This window comes from Choloepus didactylus, chromosome 3 (genome assembly GCF_015220235.1).
Source record: "Choloepus didactylus isolate mChoDid1 chromosome 3, mChoDid1.pri, whole genome shotgun sequence".
NCBI lineage: Eukaryota > Metazoa > Chordata > Mammalia > Pilosa > Megalonychidae > Choloepus > Choloepus didactylus.
Window position 1 is genome coordinate 190,722,746 of NC_051309.1, and position 20,602 is coordinate 190,743,347.

General features: G+C 35.9%; 1 protein-coding gene across 2 annotated transcripts in view; it reads right to left on the bottom strand.

The window, feature by feature from the left end:
- The window catches only part of GPM6A (glycoprotein M6A), a 393,567-nt gene that overhangs the window by 188,150 nt on the left and 184,815 nt on the right, over positions 1-20,602 (bottom strand). The window contains exon 1 of one of the 2 annotated variants that reach the window (XM_037831041.1): positions 1,347-1,847. The exons of the other annotated variant lie outside the window; for it this stretch is intronic. Within the exon in view, the coding sequence (XP_037686969.1) occupies positions 1,347-1,383 (37 nt within the window). The 5' untranslated portion in view covers positions 1,384-1,847. Of the gene's footprint in view, positions 1-1,346; positions 1,848-20,602 lie in introns of those variants that run through there. 2 annotated transcript variants of the gene reach the window in all.

The window sequence follows — 20,602 nt, forward strand, 5'->3', positions numbered from 1 at the left end:
TTTGTTCATATTATAAAGGTAATTGAGATTTTTTAAAACATAAAATGGATAACATGATATCTATGTAGGTTATTCTGTCTCTATCACAAAGTACCATTAGCAATTAACAAGGATAGTAACAACTAAAATTTGGAGATCAGCTTATCTATTATCTTCTATTGTTTATATAAAATCACATTTAATGTTATTGGTCTCTGATACATATGGATTGTGTGTATGTATGCACATATATATGTAACATGATAGTAAAAATAAGAGAACAACAAAGCTGAATGGATGAAAATAATGAAAAATTATACTATGCTTCCAAACTATCTATTTTATCATGTAAAATACAGTATATCTCAAATAATGCACTTACAGGCATTCTAAGTCAACTTTGATAGATGAATCTTTTCAATACTACCCTTAAATACTACCTCTATGTAGCATTACCTGTGTTACTGTTTCACCCCTAAGAAAACAAGAGCATTTCAAAAACATTACATAAGCCTGAGAGCAGATGAGAGAAAACACCGCAGACGCTGGCGGGGGGGAAGCTACAGTTCCTTCCACAGCGACCATTTGACACATAAAAAGATTCTAGAGGTGTTTATTTCAATCGTTTGACATTGTCAATACTTTGATCATTTTTGACTTACAAAATTGGCAACTTCACTTTAACTCATTCAGCCACATATACCTACAAAAGCTTAAAAATAATGCATCAGAAAATTTCCTTGGCATTTATTACTCACAAGTTGATTTAGGGGAACTATACGGAAAGGAAAACCTTAACGTCACTATATGCAACCTGAAAATGTATGAACCTTTGCTCCATCTATATTGAAACTAAACTGCATCCAGCCCAAGAAAAGAAGATTTTTAAAAAAGGCTCACACACCAAAATATAATAAATATACTCCTGGTCTTTGTTCTATCATATGTCCATTCAAAGGTATAGGTAATGGTTACATCATCAGATTTTTAACTACAACGAGCTCCAAATGTTGAGTTAGAGGCTTTCTCATAGTTCACACCAGGAATCCCTTGACCCAGCTCGACAAGCGTGAAAAACATGAATAAATGAAGGTTAACAAAGAGTGGTCTAAGAAATAGTTCACAATAATACCACAATGCTCTTATCACTAATACTCAACTATGCCTTTGGATACCTATTATCGAAAGATTTACGAATACCAACATTCGTGCCAGACATTACTACAAGTGGAGAACAGTCTAAAGGAGAGAAAAAAAATGCCTTCCAGGAGAGAAACATTCATTAGTCTTACTGGCAAGTGTCTAAAGCAAACAACCAAACTGCAAAATAATTACTTAGTTACAAATAAACCCTTTTTGCACAGTACCTTTTTGTGTCTGTCCCTCTTCCATATTCTCTTCCATGGCTACCCTTCTACAGTAGAATCTGGTACACGGAATTAATCAAAAAGCTCAATTAGATGTTGGAAAAACTGGTGATTTTTTTTTTTTCCCTGGGAAGCTCCAACAGCAGTGGCTTAGGCAAGTCCTCAGAGCTTAGCTAAGGCTCCCTCCTTCCTCTTGTTTGCTTGGAGACAGGCTGTCAAGTGTAATTTCATTCAAATTACTCTTCCGTGAAGATTATCAGTTTTTCTTCTCAAAGCTGCCCATTGTGTACCACTGTAAGCAGGTATTCAAACAAATAGCCTGAGAATTTTGGGGGGAAGTTTGGTTCGAATCCCAGTAGCAGAGACACTGTGATTCACAATCCTTGCTTTGCATTTAAGACAGGGAAAAGGAATTGAGATTTGTGTTGAAATCTGGGCTTTAAATTGGAAACAGGCTGAGCTGTGAACAGATGGAGGGGTGTCCTCCTAACGAGAAGCAGACCACCAACTCATAATTCCCCCTCTTTGCCACCACAGTGGGAAAGCCCAGATTCCTGTCAGGTCTTTATGCTGCAGTGGTTGCTTCTCACCCAGTCAGATACGTTGCAAAAAATGCTTTTTCCTTTTCTCTCCTCACTAAATATCTTAATTTGATTTGAAAGTACCAAGAAAGGATGCAATACCATCTCAGGATTTATGTGTAAAAGGTTATTCTTAAGAGAGCACTTTTAAGCTGGTACCATTCAGCTCCAAACAGAAATAGAAGTATGATTTTCAAATTAAAGAGCAGAAACATTTAAGCCTCTGAGATATGTGTTTTAAGTAATTATTTCACTTCAGTACCATAGGACTCTTAAATGAAAGGGAGAAAAGCAGTGAAAAAAAGAGAATCTACTGATGTCTTTGTAATGTATTGTTATGATATTAGCCCACTAAAACTGCTGATTTTAAATGGGAATCTCTTGAACGAGATATTTTTAAAAGGTCATTATTGGGAAATGAATAGACTAAAAAATGGAAGGAACAAATTCTAAATAAGGAAAAATGTGATAAACCATTTATAATGGGAATCGCAGTCTGATTTGGAACGCAAATCACAAAGCTGCAGTCGGGCAATAAATTAGGATTTGTACTTCAGCCGAGTGAGTGACAGGGCACCAGCCAAGAGTCTCAATACTTCACAAAAGGTATAGTAAGAAAATAAACAGTATCTCTTTCAAGGGGGCATAAACCTTTACTAAGAGTATAAAGAAAGAATCCCTGACTCGGTCTCCATCTCTGAAAAAGAAAACACACAGAGAAACACGCACACACACACAAAGCTATAAATCTTGCTTTAATGAAAAATAATTCACAGCCTAATTATCCCATAGCATGTTTCCTGCATTTATTTTACATAGTCTTTAAAGCCTGTCAATACCCTATTATACCCCACCACCTAAATCATTACCAAAGCCAACTATTTAGAAGATAGACAGCTGCATGTTACTTCTCATATAAGAAATTTCAGCTCTCTTACTTCTATAATATTTGCTATTTCTTTTCTCTATTCAGAAGAATTTAATCCCAAATGTAAATATAATTAAAATAACTCAAAAACATATCTCCTCTGAATATATTTCAGCCTGTATTTGAGGGTTTGTGAGAGAGCTGCTAGATCAGGGCACAGATTAAAAGAGAAAAAGCATAAAGGAAATCGAAGAGCCAAACTGTAGTCTAAGGATAAGCTTCAGTTTATCCCTAGACTGACATAACCTGGCATATAGTCAAACAGAAAGGAGCATCACTCCCCATTTATATTACTCATTTTATACCACAGAAGTCATCATGAAACAAATTAGTAGTAGTAGCAGTAAAAATAATACCCCCTTAAATTTTTAGAGTACAATCTACAAAACATGTTCACTTACATTAACCCATTTGTGAGGCAAATTGGGAAGGTGCCATTTTTTCCCCATTTTATGCTAAGAGAAAACAGACTCTCAGAGCTCCAAGGCCTGGACTAGTAAATGATTAAGTAAGTCTTAGAACCCACATCAGCTGATTCCTTGACTAATGTTCTCAATATGGAAGCAAAGTTTCCTGCCCACCCTATTGCATTATGAGTGTCTTCACTATCTTAAAAAAATCAGCCTCAGCTCATAGCTTTCTTCTTCATCATACATATAAGCAGAAAGAAAGGCAAATGGAAAGGAATGAGAAAAGAAATGAAGAAATATTCATTGTGCAAGATGAATTGGGAAAAATTCTGAAAAATTTGCATCAAAGCAACAAATTTCCATATATATCAACATTTTGTCTAAAACAGACTTTTTCATGCAACAGTTGTTACCAAAAGAAGACAATGGCAACTTATACTGATTTTTTAAACATACAAAGAACCACCTCAAATCCAGGCTAAATGGACTTTTGCCAAATGGACGAGCAGAAACACAGGCAATCACCTGTCAGTAAGCTATATTCATTTTTAAAAGGTAGATTATGCCTGCTAGATGGCAATTGAGTAGTTACTGATGTTATTTTTAGTATATTTTTTTTAAAACCTTGATCCCATTTGAAGTAAAAATACTTCGAACATACAAGCATCTGAAAACTAGCTAGGAAAGAAGAATGGTAGACATTATTATAGATTAACTTTATGAATTCTAAAATAGAGTATACATATGAACCTCAATAACTGACAAAGCTCTTTCATCTATACCTCACTTAAGAGCTACACAAATTGAGATAACTAGAGTCACAATTGTGTCGTGGGACATTATGGATAGTTCTTACTTTGCTAATCAGAAAATACAACAGCAATTTTATAAGATTGACAAAAATGGTAGGTTGATCACCACTAACTGTGCACTTACTATGTTCTAGGCATTAGACCAGAAATTTATATAAATTATTTCTAATACCCACACTATATCAGTAAGTTAGGTTTCTTTCATGTGAGAAAATTGAGGCTCTCAAAGTTTAAGTAACTTTCTCAAGATTGCACAGCTGGTGAATGAAGGAATTGGAATTTGAATGTTGTTCTTCCTAACTTTAAACTCATACCATGCAAAAAAGATAAGTTATTCAGTACTTTAACACAGTCATAAGATAATTTGTGGTAGAATTTCTTCATTTTTAAGTAAAGTCTTAGTGTTATATTAATGACAATCGATGTAAGTATAACTAAGGAACGAGTATAGCTGAGGAATGAATGATTTTTGATTTTTGCTCCATTCACTTGAACCAAAGTTTAATAATTTAGAAATTTCAGCTAAGCCTAATCTTACACAGAAAACTGGATATTGGAAATGACAAGCTTGTAAAGAGAGAAAGAAAGAGAGGGACCAAACACAATTTATGCAAAGCTAGTGGCTTGTCATAAGTTCTGAATTCTGAAATAGTATTTTAAAATCTTTGCTTTGAATTTTATTGCAGGCAAACCATAGGAGATATCATCTGAAAAAGCTGATTACACAACATGATGTTTAGAGAACTGATGAAGAAAACTAAGATTCGATTCTACTCAGCTTTAAAATAAGAATTTTGGACATTTTGCTTGTACATTAGATCACAAGTCCTTTTATGGATGAAAAATATATAAAAGCTACATTTTTATTTCCAGATACTATCTTTGGGTAACCTAAAAATTCCTTTTATCTCAATAAAGAAAACTACTCACAGATTGCCAAGCTTTCTCACTCTTCAAAATGCCCTCTACCAATACATCTGTACTCATAACTACCAGGTATGGAGCAAAACGGGTTCCTCCTGCCTGACAACAAGGTGGAAGGCCCTTCCTTTCTTACTGAGAGGGACATGTGTTTTATGAATTGTTGTGAATTAGGTATGAGCAAGGAGACTTTGATTGTGATTTGTTCTCCATTAGTTAATGGAGAAGACAGATATGCACAAGCTCTATAGGCACCAGAAACAACCAGAAAATATTTGCTACATTTCCCCAAGAAAGTTCTATTGGCAATGGCATATGGTCTGTTTGGGTGATCAACTATGGCTCCAGGGAGAATGACACACTTGAACCTTCAAACAATGCAAATAATTTACTTCCTAAATGTTTCTTGGTTCGCGTGCACACTGTTAGGCTCAAACAGGCCTGGGAACCCATCTGGCTCCTCTCTGGGTGTGCAGCACCACAACCCACCAATCTACAACTGCTCTTTATGGTTTCAGCAGCATGCTCAAGTCACCTACAAACCCTTCTAGTTGTGCTAAAGTGCAAAGCTGTTTTAAGCATTAGATATAGCAAATAATTAGGCAGCAGTGATTTATTTCCTCCCTCTATCCCAATGTCTGAGTTTCAATATCAGTTGTCTACAACCCACATTTGCCACCTATCATAACTTTTTTCATTTTTAATACTCTATATGCATGATATTCATTTCCCCAACTGTGATTGACAGCAGAAACCATTAATGGTACTTGTTTCTCCCTTTACCATCCATGTAGTGGGACTGAAGGACAGTCCTATTCTTAAGTGCTCAGCTGTCCAGGGATTGGGCTTATCTCTTCTTATTCAACAACATTTGACAAATATTTGCATGACACCCACTGTGTGCTAGGAACATATTTTATTTTACTGGCCCTTTACAAGCCTTACTGTATTCGATTTTACAGTGAGAAGACTGAGAATTAGAGAAGCAAATGATTTGCACAGGTTCAGCAGCTAATAAGAAGGAAAATTTGAATATGAAATTTTCTTACCGTTTCATTGTTTCCAATAACTCCACTGCATTCCAGTGACTCAGTACAGAGTAAACAAGTATTGATTGGTCAATTCCCACAAATAAGTGATGTAAAAAGTATATTTAGAAGTTGCCTTTTTTCAACAGTCTTAACATTTGTAGCTAAATGAATGAGATGCCAGTAAAAATTTCTAAGTACTTTTTGAGATATTTATTGCATATCCTGCATAGCTCCATACAGATCTCCAATATAAATTGAATTGTAAATATAAAATGATTTTAAGTTAAAAAACAGTCTTAAAGGATGATAACTCAAAGTCACATACAGTAGTATTTTATGTATTATTATACTAATTTTCCTTTGGTGGCAGACATCTTAACATGAAAGGTACATTTCATGGGAATCAAATTATCAAACAGAAATTTTAATCATCCATCTAAAGGGAAATACAAGAAGTCCAAGGGAATTCTGTCTAGGGATATTCTTTCATTTATTAAGCCATCAACTACATATTGAGTGCTTACCATTTTCCAGATACAAATCTAAGTTCTGAGCCAAGTCAATGAAAACATATATTAAGTCCCTGCTCTCATAGAGCTTACAGTCTGGAAATATAAGGGAACAGGGCTAACAAACAAATATGTAAAAAAGAATATATCAAGTTCTGGTATGTGCTATGATGAAAATAAATCAAGGAGAATATTTTGGGTATCCTTTAGCTTCTGTTGTCAATATATGATGCCTTTAACATTATCCATAGTTATGATAAAGTTATAATAATATTTAAAAATCTCTAGTATGAAATGATTATAGATAGGATTTGATTCTTTATTAGAAAGGAAGGAAGACAATGAAAGAGAGTCTTGAGCAATCAATTGATCATAAATGTTATGCTTTCTGTCTATATGGGCACCATTGTAATTGTTTTGATGTGATATAACATTTTGTCAAGTTGAAAAAACTCCTGAAATTGTAGTTTAAAAAAATAGTGCCTTGTTGCATTCAATCTCAAAAACCTTTTACGACCAATCTACATCCTAGACTTAGAAGACACTAAAATATTATCTAATGCAGAAATGTGTTTTCTTCATGCATATATATATAGAAATTAAACATATCTTAAGTATATATTTTATATATTAATTAAATATATATAATATAGTATATATATCAAATAGAGACTGTGTATATATATGTATATACACACACATCTATCTCTATATAAAACACTGCTTTCTAAATATAGCTGTCATGTGGCCATTCAGCATTTCTGAGTTGTTAATATAGTAGATTCAACATTTTGTTGACTTTTAACTGAATTCACTAAAGGAGGTAACTACTGACATATATAAAAGCAAGGATAGTATACAAAACTGGGTAATAGAACCAGGGAATAATAACTCTATCCTTCTCCAGATAAGGCCAGAGAGGAAGGAAAGAAAAAGTCTACAATTTGTGCAGTAAAAGCTAAAACATCTTTTATAAGTCAACAAAAATAAAGATCTCATGGCTCAAAAAACCAGAGTTTATTGGGTCCCTTTTAAATGAATTTGTGTTATAACCAGCATGTCCACAAAGGCCAAGAAAAAAACCCATGAGTTTTAAGGGTGATTTATTTCTTCAGTAACAAACATTCTGTCAGGTATTCTGCCATGTGCTAAGAATGCCACTAATTCCTTATATGATTTTAAACAAGGATGTCCTTTTACCCTTTCCTCAAACTTAAAACGAGGTAACTGATACTTGTCCTGCTCACTTCCCAGGAGCCAAATACTGTGCTGTTTTGCACAACTATCTCATTTTATCCCTCCAACATCCTCATAAGGTATATGCCATTTGTTAAAGCCATTTTATAGATGACAGAAAAGTAATTTCTCCAGAAGAAATGAGATGAAAAAGTTCTTTGAAAAGTATGAAGTGCAATACAAAAATAATGTAATTATAAATAGCATTATAATTAAATGGGAAGAAATGAATCATGATATGAAAAACATCATCAGCTATAGTACCCCTAGAATATACAATTTGGTAGTACACATAAGTTCACTTATATGATTCAAAATAATAATGCGAAACAGGTCAGGGATTCTTCTATTATAGCCACATTTCTTATTTGTGTCCACACTTTCACTCACTTTATCTTATTAAAAAAAAAAAAACTTCTGAGGCATACACTATTATTATCTCCATTTTTCAGATGGGGGAACAGAGGCAGAGAAAGAATAAGTAACTTGCTCCAGGTAGCAATTTGTAAATGGCAGACAGAGCTGGGATTAGAACCCAAACAGTCTAGTTCTTAACCCTGGGCTCTTATTTAAAACATAAGCTACTTCTTCTGAAGTGGATGAAAAGGATGCAAGGCAATTAGCTATTTACTATTTACTCCACAGGTTTAGAGAACAAATAGCTGGATTTTTTTTTTTTTCTTAGACTTCTTTAAGCCATTCTCCTGGCTCAGTTATGTCAGGATACCATGGAAGGAGCATGAGTTTAGCACAGTTTCAAATGGCAGCTCTGCCAGCTCTCTACCTCCTCTGTGACCCCTTTCCTGCTCTGTTCCTCAACTGTAAACTAAGCAAAAGAATGTCAGCTTATCAGGGGTTTTGTGAGGATAAAGTACATTTAGCACAAATTTTGGCACAGACCTGACTGGCACTTAGTAAATGTTAGTTCCCTTCTTTCTCCAGCTTCAAATATTATGTTGGTTCAAATAATTTACTCTCCCATAAACTGTTTAGGAAATGATAAGAGAAAGGCCTTGGGTCATGAAATGGTAGCTTTTAAATCAACTATATTGTCCTGAGTCATAAAATAATCTGCTTTTGTGGAAATAATGTTACCCTGAGTATTTATAAATGGGAGGTTTTTTTCTCCCTAAAACAGTGTGTATCGATTATCTCAGAGGTCAGTATATTCTATTTGATAGACTGGTGGACTGATCTGGTTTAGCAAATCCTACGTCAGTTCTCTACCTGCCCATGCCATAGCTCTGCCTAAACAAATCTGATCACAAGGACGAATTATCTTTTAACTGTTATTAGGCAAGATGTGAAGCACATAATCCACAGCCTGCTAATAAGCCACACTGAAATACCCAAGGGCATGTGTATAAACTGTGTCCAAGGTTTAGTAGAAGGTGTATTTTGACCTAGTGTGTTAGACTCTGGGACTTCCATGACCTCATTTTAAAACTCTAATTTTAAGAATTACTGCAGAACACGCTAAGCAAGTGACAATTTTGCTATGTTTGTTTCAAAGTAACTGCCATTCTTTGCAGAGCTTTAACAGCTTACAAACAAACAAAAATATTTGTTTTTCAGTGGGAGCTTTTCATACTACAGAGTCTTTTTAATCCCTCCATGCTAAGAGTTAAGAGTTCTTTTATAGAAGGTAAATTATATTAAACTTTTTCTTTGAATGATGCAGTACATAGTTTGTCTATGTAGGAAGAGTGTAAAATATTTTTAATACTGACGTTAAGAACATTATTTCAAATTTTAAAAACTGTGAAGAATGCTAAATGTTTTACAAATCTAAAATAAATAAAAAGGAGATTCGATGTATTTTGGTCATAAAGCATAGCCATATTAAGAAGGGAAAAAAAGTTTCAAGCTGAAAAATCACTTAATGATATCCATTCAGACCAAAATATATGGTGAAAAATACAACTCTTCTTCAATACCAATACTTTGTTAAAAAGATTATGTTGGGAAAATTGTAACAGACAATATTAAATCAAATATTAAAGTTGGTGAAACGGTAAAGTCAGTGGTATAGTTGGTTGTCCAGTGAAAAAGTGTTTTAAATTACTATTTTAACTGGAGAGAGCTGCTATTTGAGGGTTCTAGCAGCTTTCAGTTTCCATACGTAGAGACTTCAACCACCTTATTTCAGAAAAATCACCAGGATGGCCCCTTTGTTTAATAAATAGGAAATAAGAACCCAACCATTATTTCTCAGATACAGGAAGGTTATTATAAAATTAAATTCGGATAACATGGACAAGTGGATTTAGATACTACTAGGTTGGACTCTTAAGTTGTTTATTTAAAACAGATTAATCCAATCAGGGGAATGGAATGATCAACTCCTTGTGAATGCCATGATCTGGGCAAGGAAGGTAAGACAGCCCAGTGTTTGCTCACGGCCATTAGCCCTGCATGAAATGGATGTCCTTTCTCTGGAGGCTGGAAGACAGACGGTCTTTGGTTTGGGGCATGGAGATGAGGACCTTACTATATGTGGTGTGTGTGTAGGTGGGGAGCGGGCAATTTCAGAGGTCAAGAAAGAATTATAGGTTGGTAGATGGGGGTTGAGCTTGTCATGTGAGTCTAGCAGCAACAATGACAGTTACTCTGTTTTGTTTTTATTGAGCCTCGAACATTCAGAGGAATTGCATTAACTAGCACAGTGTGATCAGAGCCGAACTTTAGAGAATTGAGGGTAGGCATGAGTATATCACATTTGTTATACACATACAACTATATAAATGTAATTAATAACTTTTATTTACATATTATAACTATACAGCCTACAGTGTGTATAATAATGATGATGATAATGCTAATGCTTACCTAAGCTCTTCCTATGTGCAAATACTATTCTAAAAATATTAAATACATTATTCCATTTAATCCCCATACCAAATCTATGAAGTAGGTACGTTACTATCCCCAGTTTGTAGATATCAAAACTGAAGCACAAGGGATTTACGTAAATTCCCCAAGATGACACAGCTAATGAGTGGCAGAGTTGAGACTCAAAGCAGGCACTCTGTCTCCAGAGTGCATACCCTCATCCATTCTGAACAAATAGTGGATACATAAAATAAAGTGCTCTTATTTTATTTGTAATCCACACATGCCATCGTTCTGTATTTATTTATTTTTCTTGTATTTACTCACCTCCATGCGGACTCTCCATTATTTCTGGTTTATTTATCCACTGGGTTTTTGACTTATATTTGCTGACTTATTTGTCTCTGTTGCCCCAAATATATCCTACCTTCACTGGGTCAAGAAAATAAAGTGGGCTGATCAACTGTATATTTAGCATGGCAATTTTTATCTATTCCCTGAACTAAAAAGAAATATAAATTGCTAGGCCCATTTGATTCACTTTAGCTCATTTATTAATCTGTTTTTAAACTTATACAACAATTTCTTTTTAATGGAAATAATAGACCATCCATTTCTACTTGCTCTTTTATTGTCAACTAGTGATCAAAGTTGGAATTTTATCAAAACACATATAGTGGTTGAAGGGGATGCCCTTTATTTAATTACTGTGAATCTCTGTAGAGCTACCCTCTAGAAAAATTAAACTCATTGGATAGAAACAAAATGATATTTGAACCTAATAGATTACTTATTAAAGCCTGAAGATACCAAGAAAGAATAAGTTAAAATTATTAGTCAAAACTGAAGGTGTCTTTGAATGGATATTCTGTGTCTATTGTAACATTAGCTCTTTTAAAACATTTTTTTAAACAAAAGCTCAAAGCACTAGGATTGCAGTCCCAGAGTCTAAATTACTTTATACCTGAACATAGGAAGTAATTTATTATTTAGAGCAGACCAATACCCCAATGATTCCACTACAAATTCCTCAGTGAAACATAAATGATATTCTATTGGTGGAACGTATGTCAAGAACATAACATCTTCTTTGCCTGTTTTGCAAAAATAATAACATGCCTTAATTAGGTTAATTGCCAGACTTATCTCACTCCTCCTCACCCCCTAGGAGGTCTCCTGCAGTTTGATGTCCATTCATTTCATTCCACTAATATCTCTCTCTCGAAAGTCACAAATGGAATTTCTGATTTCTGAATTCAAGGGCCATTTTACCATCTTCATTCCACTTGAATTCTCAACACCAAAACTGCCTTCATTGATACCCCCTTATAGGCTCTCTCCCCCTTGAACTCTTCTGATTGTCAACTCCTTGTCCCCCTTTTTTGTTTCTTAAAATTCTGGCTCTCTAATCTCTATAATCTCTTTTTTTAAAAATTCAGCAACTCATTTACTAACAAACAAAGGACTATTATTCTTAGGCAGAGTGCTTCCAAAATCATTTTCTAATCTTGACCTCTCAAATACTTGAGATTTAAACTTAAACCCAAATTAAACAAGAAGATAGTAATTTTTCCTTTTGAAATAAATTATCTGACAGCAAAAGGAGAAGCTTGATTTTTTTTTTCTCTTTATAAAAACACTATTAATTAAAATAGTGCAACATATAATGTAACAGACAACCCTAAAAAAAAACTTCTTGCTATTCCAAGGATCTTGCTTCAGGGCAATGCATTACATTTATTTCAGTTCAATAATATTAATAAAGTTCTTGTTATGTAAGAAAATTTGTGGTAGGTATTAACAACACAAATGAATAAAACACATCTACCCTCCAAGAAAGTAAAGTCTGTTATGGATATGGCAGAAGGAACCAATGACAGCTAGAACAATAGGAAGGAAACATTAATTTGGGTATTTTATTTTCTAAAAATTTTTTGACATACATGATAGAGACTAAATTATTGTATGTCTTGATCTCCATTTTCAAATCTCCAAAACCACTATTCCACTTCTATTAAAGTACAAATTCTATATTTATATCTAAGGGTCTTTTGGTTGCAAAAGGTAGAAATCCAACTCCTACTGGTTTAAACCAAAAGGAAGATTTATGGTGCACATCCACAAAATGCACAGGTTGTGACAGGGGTGTGCCTGGGTCACCAGAATTCCCACCCACACTCAATGACCCCAAGGGTGGTGTGCAGCTTCCACAGTCTCGGCGTTGTGACACCATCATCTCTATTCCAGTCTTTACCCTCAAGGAGGGAGCATGGTCGCCAACAGCTCCTAGACTCAGTGTTCCAACCTCAAAATGACACCAGAAGGAAGGATCGCTCCTACTGTAGGAAGACTGATCGGGAGGAGCTTTTCCACCAAAAGATGAGAAGACTCTATTCCCAGAAGAAAGGAAGAGCTGGATAGGATTTTACCAAAAAGGCAAAAATGACATCAGCAAGAATTTCTGGTTAAAACTATTATATTAGGATGTCAGGCAGGTCTAGGGAGGACCCTTGTCTCCAGCCTGTACTCCATGCCCCTGTGGAACTTTGTATAAGCATAAGAACCTGTAGAACTCTGTGTAAGCACAGGAATATTTATAGGCCATTGGAGAATCACATTAAGTTTGATGACAAGTTAATCAATATTAGGAAAATACTGAATGCAAGGTGCTCTGCTAGGGAATGCAAAGGAACTGCAAGTCACTAAGACATGGATTCCAACCTCATAAAACCTAGTTTACTAGAACAAGTAACACAAATAGTGCACTGATCATGTTGTCATTAAGCATCACTAGACTGGTACCAGAAAAGAATCCATCAGAAATAAAAGACAGAGGTTAGATAACATCAAGGAAGATAACATCATGGTTATCTTCAGGGTGACATCAAGGAACAGGCAACATTTGCACTGGACTTTGAAATTTCTACCAGTGTGAGATTTCGTGGTGATGTTTACAGAGTTATACAAAAAAAAACTAAGAGTAAATCTAGCACTGAAGTGAGTAAGGTCAGAGTGATGTAATTGTCCATCAAGAAGACTATACCAAAATTAGACACATGCTTGATTCCAGTCCTGGACATTATCCCTTTCTTGTTTCTTCTACTCACAGTCAATGGCTTATCTTTGTTACCCTGGTGTTTTGGCTTCCTTTTACTATCTGGGGACGTCCAGTACGAAAGAGAAATGCAGAGTCTCAATATAATGCTGGTTTCTTTGTTCTGTTTTATTTCTAAGTCCCTTTACCTCATCTTCAATCCAACTCATAAAAGGATCTTCAATCCTTTTTGAATTTATATCTTCCTGGCCAACTGATGTTTTTTTTTGAAATAAGGCATATTTCAAACATACAAATAGATAAATATTTTACTCAAGTCTAAGTCAATGTCACATTGTTTCCAATGAGAAATTCAGATGTATTATTTTTCCATATAACAAATAAGGAAATTAAGGGACAGTGTATTTAGGCAGTATGCTCTGAGAGTAGAATGAGTCACAGCAAAAACTGTGATTCATTATGATCATCTGAACTTTTCTGCTTAACATGAATCTCAAATCATTTGTGTTTCCTAGTGAGCACTTCAAATCAGTTATACCTAGTATATAAAGCCAACAAACAGCTGCAAGGCCTTGAGAAACAAGAGACTAGAAAGAAAAATCAGCCTTCTAAGCTCCTACTTAGGTCAGTAAGATTTAGGCTGTCATTTCATGAATTTTAAACTGGGCTGGAAGTCTCCAAGTCCTTCAGCTACTGTGATGCCACGTCTCTGAGCTAGTGTCTTTCTGAAAAAGCCAGTCCTACTGGGCTCTGTGCAGCTACCTCGCTACATACATGGAAGACTGACACCAACAGCAGGTTCAGAGGAAAGCAGAGGTTTGTTAGCACTTTCCAAAGGGCTGGTTAATTGCCCAAATGAGAGAGATGTGCTAAGATTTACTCAAATATTTATTCATCAGTCCTTTAATCTGAAAATGATGGCCTGCTCTCACAGAACAAAGCAAAATCTGCTATAGAATGTCCCCATACCTCAAGCTGGCTTCCAGCCCAGCCTGGGGGATGGGGGGTGGGGGTAGATACTTTGGCAAGGACAAAAGATTCCACCACCCCTTAGAATTGTTCACTGCTTTTTTAAGTTTATTTATTCTTGGCTTGTTTGTTTGCTTGGGTGGTTAAAAAATCTTTAAAAAGTGAGAAATGGTGCAGAATTCTCAATACTCCTACACAAGGATGCAAGCTGCTAGCATATTCACAATTGGGGTTTGCATCTCTGACCTTCACAGTTTTTTCCTTCTTTACTCCTTTTATATTGAGTGTGCACTATAAACTCACAATTATTGAGTTTGTATGCAATGTCTCCGCTTTAATTTTAATTCTAATGGAACGGATTAAACTATCAGCATTCTTTCACCAGTGCATTTTTCCTTTAACAAGATTTTTTTAAAGGGGGGGGGGGCTTGTTTGTGACTTTACACTAACAAAAACTGAGAAAGCCTGAGTCAGGAAAATAATATAGGATTATTATTACTCTCATTATTAGAAAACAGAAGCACATCTGTTCACTTTAGTGAAGCTCTTCTTGACTCTCTTGCATCAATATCACCCACAAAGGAAAGGAAGAACAAAGGATAAAGACCATGTAGTTCATTACTTGTAAAACTATTTCTTTTTGAGCATAATCTTAGCCTCTCTTTGACCCCGAATTTTCCAGGCTAGGTCAGCAGCCCCTTGACTGGCATGCCTGGTGCCTGCATTCTCCCCTGTCCTAGCACTTGCGACACTGTGTTTGCTCATCCTTTCCCTTACCTGTCTCTCCAGGTCCATCTGCCCTCACCACTGGATCCCATCGAGTTCCTGGGTTTCATCATTGAGAAGCCAGTGCTGTAGAACTACATTAGATGTTGGGGATGCCTGTTACAAATGGCCAATTCCTGGGAGCTGAGGAATCCTCTCCAGGACATTTTCCAGTGCTCTTTAGCATGGAAACCACTGCTATAGTGCTTCTCCTTAGGAACATATGAATCTATAAATAGCACATGAAAATATAAGAATCACTTAAATGATTAAGAAACATAAAATTTATCACATGATGGAAATGTACTTACTTTTATAAATTCACTATACTAACTTAGTCCAAAATAGCTTACTCTCTGCAAGAATATGGTTGTCTTGGTGAACTTGAGATCATCTTCTAAACCTGGCTTTACATCTGAATCACCTGGGAAGCTTTTTAAAAATACGAGATCCCAGAATCTACTCTGTAAATACTAAATCAGAAAAACTGAGGCTGAATGTCAGGAATGTGCATTTAATTTTTTGGAAAGTTATAAAATGTATAAAAAGTATATTTAAAATTCAAAATCTTCTCTGTCCCTCTGCATTCCCAATACCCACTATCCTCCCAAGGAGACCAATGTTAACTCTTGGTATGCATGCCATATAAGCACACACAAACATCTAAATATAAATAAAGGAGTTTTTCATTTGGGTTGCCGAAAATTTGCCAAGTAGAAAAGTGCTGACACATAAAAATGCTGCAAAATAGGATTAGTTTGATCCCATTCTTACAGAAGTGAGAAAGATAAATAGATATGCAAGGATAGGGTTATGAATTTATCCCCCTTCCTTTTACTTATATGCATTATCTATCTTCTACAATTACTGAACTTGCTATAAGAAATTATTTTTAATTTGACTAACTTTCCAAAATTACTTGGTTACAACTTCCCAAATTTATTTACCACCAGAACACCATTCCCACATTGTGTATTAGCTACAGTAGCTAATTGTTGTAACAAATAGTTTCCAAAATGTAAAAATGTAAAAACCTAAAACCTGTTTCTTGCTTGCGTTACCAAAGAGGGTAAGTGAAATGTCTGGCAGGAACACCTTCCTACAAGTAGCCATTCAGAGATGCAGGGTGGTATAAGCTCCATCATCTCTAACGTGTGGCTTCTATTGTTACTCTAGGGGATGTCTCCAATCAAACAAGCCAGAAAGAGAAAAGAGCATAAAGATGCAGGACCTGGTAAGTTTTTATGGCCTGGCCTGGAAGGGATGAATTTCATTCTACTGAAACTCTATGGCTAGAACTCCATCACATGGTGACAACTAATTGTGAGGGTAAGTGGAAAATGTATTCCCTGGCTAGACTGGCACTTTCCTGCAATAGCTCCACACTTTGAGGGAGAGCATGAATGTTTGGTGGGTACCTAGTTTCCTCACCATACACCAGCATCATTGATATTCCCTGAGCACTCCATGCACGTTCATGCCCTCAGTGCTTTTTCATGGCCCTCCCTCAACCTGAGATAAACTTCTCTGCATACTCTGTACACAAAAAGCCTACCTATTATTTTACTCAGTTCCAATCTCTTCTGTTGCAACCAGCCCTCATTCTTTCATTGGATTAATATTTCTCAGGGACTCATATGTGCCAGAAATTCTTCTAGGAAATGGGAATAAAAGAATAAAAAGACCTTCATGGAGCTTATGTTCAAGGTCAAACATGGAAAAAAAATTAGTAAATAAGCCTTATTGTAAGATAGATAATATAAGTTCTAAGGAAATATGTATGAACAAAGAGGAGAAATGGGAAATGTCCAGGGGTTGGCTAGTGAAAGCAGCTTGAGAATATGATTGTAAGTAAAGACTTGGAGGAAATAGGAGGGCTACCCACATTAGAATTTGGGTGGAGAAATCAAGCAGAGGAAGCAGACAGGGCACAGGCCCTACGGCAGGAATGTGCTTGGGCATGTCCCAGTGACAGCATGGACACCAGCATAACTTGAGCAGAGTGAATGATGGAGAGTGGGATGTGACCCAGAAAGATCATGGGGCAGAGATGATCTACAAGGCCCTGATATCATGTAGGGCCTTGCAGATCATATAATAACTAAGGCTACTATGGTGAATATGATCAGATCCATTGAAGGATTTTGAGCTGAGGAGTGACATGATCTTACTGATTTTATATAGGATTACTAGGTGTGGCAGGAAAAAAATGCCCTTCTCCCCAAACTGTCCACATCTCAATCTAGAACCTGTGAATATATGATTTCACATGGTAAAACGGACTTTGCAGATGTGATTAAGTTGAGGATTTTGAGATGCAGATATTATCCTCAATTACTTAAATGGGTCCATTATAATCAATAGGGTCTTCATAAGAGTTAGACCCAGAGAAGGATGAGATGATGGAAACAGCGGTTAGAGAGAGAATGAGGGAGAGAGAAATTTAAAGATGCCCCACTGCTGGCATTAAAGATGGAGGAAGGGCCACGAGCCAAGGAATGTGGATGGTCTCTGGAAGTTGGAAGAGGCAAGGGAACAGATTAATTCCAAGATCATCCAGAAAGAAGCAACCTCGATAACACCTTTATTTTAGCCCACTGAGAAACAATGCAGACTTCTGAACTTCAGCACCATATGATAAATTTATGATGTTTTAGGCTACCAGATTTGTGGTAATTTGTTACAGCAGCAATAGGAAACTAATACACTAAGCTACTGTGTTGAAAATGATTACAGCGAGTAAGAGAAAGGCAGGGAGACCTACCAGAGGGCTACCAAGGTAACCCAGGAGAGAGATGATGGAGGATTGGACCAAAATAGCAGCTGTGGGGTTAGTGCAAAACACTCAAATTTTGGAAATATTTTGAAGGTAATACTGACAGAATTGTCTAATAGCTGCTGTGAGATGTGTGAGAAAGAGAAGTTAAGAAAAACACCAACATTTTTAGCTTGAGCACTGGAAGGAACTTGTCGTGAAATGAGATGGGAACAACAGCAGGAGGAGCTTGTTTGGGGAATTAAGAATTAATGATCCGTCTTCTCTGACACATGTAGCACTAGCACATGATTATTTTATTAGTGCTTCATTATATGGTCAGTTGTGCCCAGTTCTGTATTTGTGGCTAGATTATAAACCCATAAATCTCTACTATGCATTCTCAAATTAAGAACTTTGCTAGATTCAAAACTGTGCAGGAGTAAAAGGGTGGCTATCAACCTGCTGCCAACACACAATGATGGTAACACTCATATGGTGTCCTCTCAGACTTGGGAACAAATGGAAGTGCAAACACGTTTGGGAATGAAATCTGCTCTCAAATAGAGGATTTTCCATGAAAAGAAAACCCAGATCCTTTTTATTTGATTCCACAAAGCACTTAGCACAGCACCTTGCGAAAAATAGTCATTCAGTAGGCTAAAGCACACACTCACACACAGACAGACACCTAATAACAAGAGAGGATTAAAATCATCAGTTATGTTTGTGTTTTACAAGAAAAGGAATTGAAAGAGAGAAAAAAGGTAAAGCAACTATTAACCTATTTATCAGAACTTTACCACTCAATTTGATATTATTCTATTCCCCCACGAAAAATAGAAATAAATTCCATACTACTATTTGAGCTTTAGTTAGACAGTTTGTTTGGACTTAAAAGGCACCATGAATTGCAGATAAACATTAATTTGTAACTCCAAGGCTGCAATGGTTTATGAATCTTGTTTTCTTTAGCAATTGAGGAAATAATTAATTTCCTCATATTCCAGATACATGGATTTAACAGTCTGCCACCAGAGAGGCACATTTGGCATTCCATAGCATCTCAAAATCAACATTTCAAAACTGAACTCATGGTTCTGCCCTCTATGAACCCCTCAACTGGAATCTGTTCCTTTTGTAATATCCCTTACCTAGGAAATGAAAATTCATATTTCAAGTTGCTTAGGAATATAAAAATGGAAATGATTACACTTGCTCACCTGAAAAGATACTGCCTAAAATAATGAAAGATATGGCATTTTTCTTCTACTTCACTAAATGCTGCATACCTGCAACAAAACCAGAAATCTACTCCAATGAAGCAGTACTGATTATAAACAAAATTAAACTTTCTTATTACATCCCTATTCATGATTAATCTATTACTCCCTGCTGGCCATAAGGAAAATTTTATGTAAGTAAAGGATATTGTATTTCTAAAAGTGACATTGTGAATCTATGGATGATACTAGGTCTCGCTTCAGCAATTTGAGGAGCAATTTTCTACTATTATTTTATGTTAATATTCATGCTAGCATCTCTCAGCTAAGGTTATTCAAGATAAACTAAAAGGTAACAGCCTTCTCAGTATTCACGATTCGCAATGGATTGAGATGGCCTAAGAATACATCAACAGGTGAACAGAATAGTGAACTGTGGTATATACATACAGTGGTATATTGAGCGGCTGCAAGAAGGAATGAAGTGTTGAGGTATGCAACCAGGTGAATGGGCCCTAAGGACAGGATGTTGAGTGCATCAAGCAGAAATGAAAAGACAGACATTATAACACCTCACTAATATGGACTAACTATAATGTGCAAACTCTGAGAATTCATTCTGAGAGCACAGGTTATCAGGGGAAGGCATATTGTAAAGGTTCCTAGATTGTAAGCTGTTACAGCAGTCACATCTATTCATGGGTTGTAATGGTTATTTCTAAATTCTGAGATGCTGAGCTGTTTGTGTATAACCTGGTCGGTCTCTGGCACTTCGGGACTCTGTGTGATACCTGAGACTCAGAGCCAGAATTCGGTAGCTATGAATGTCAGCATTACCCCATATAGCAGCTGTTAATGAAGCTGAAAAAGAGATAAGGCTTCAATTAGAGTTATGAACAATGTGGACTTGATTAGTACTAAGGTAATCAGACTAAAGGTTAAAGGATGATAGTGACTGTGTTTTAAAACTTCAACTTCTGTGTGAAACCAAAGGAAGAGATGTTTATTTGAAATAAAATCTATCTTTTCTGTAGCACGCTATACAATTTAACTTGAATGGTCAGTTTATTCAAACACCATAATTACATGGAACCTTGAATAGGGAGTGAGATCTGGTTTGTTTGTACAAGTTAGTGTGACACCCCAATTCATCCCAGAGTAATCTAGTCAGAGAATGAAAAAGTATTTGCAAAGCCCCCATGAAGGACTGGAGAAAAATGGGGAATTAT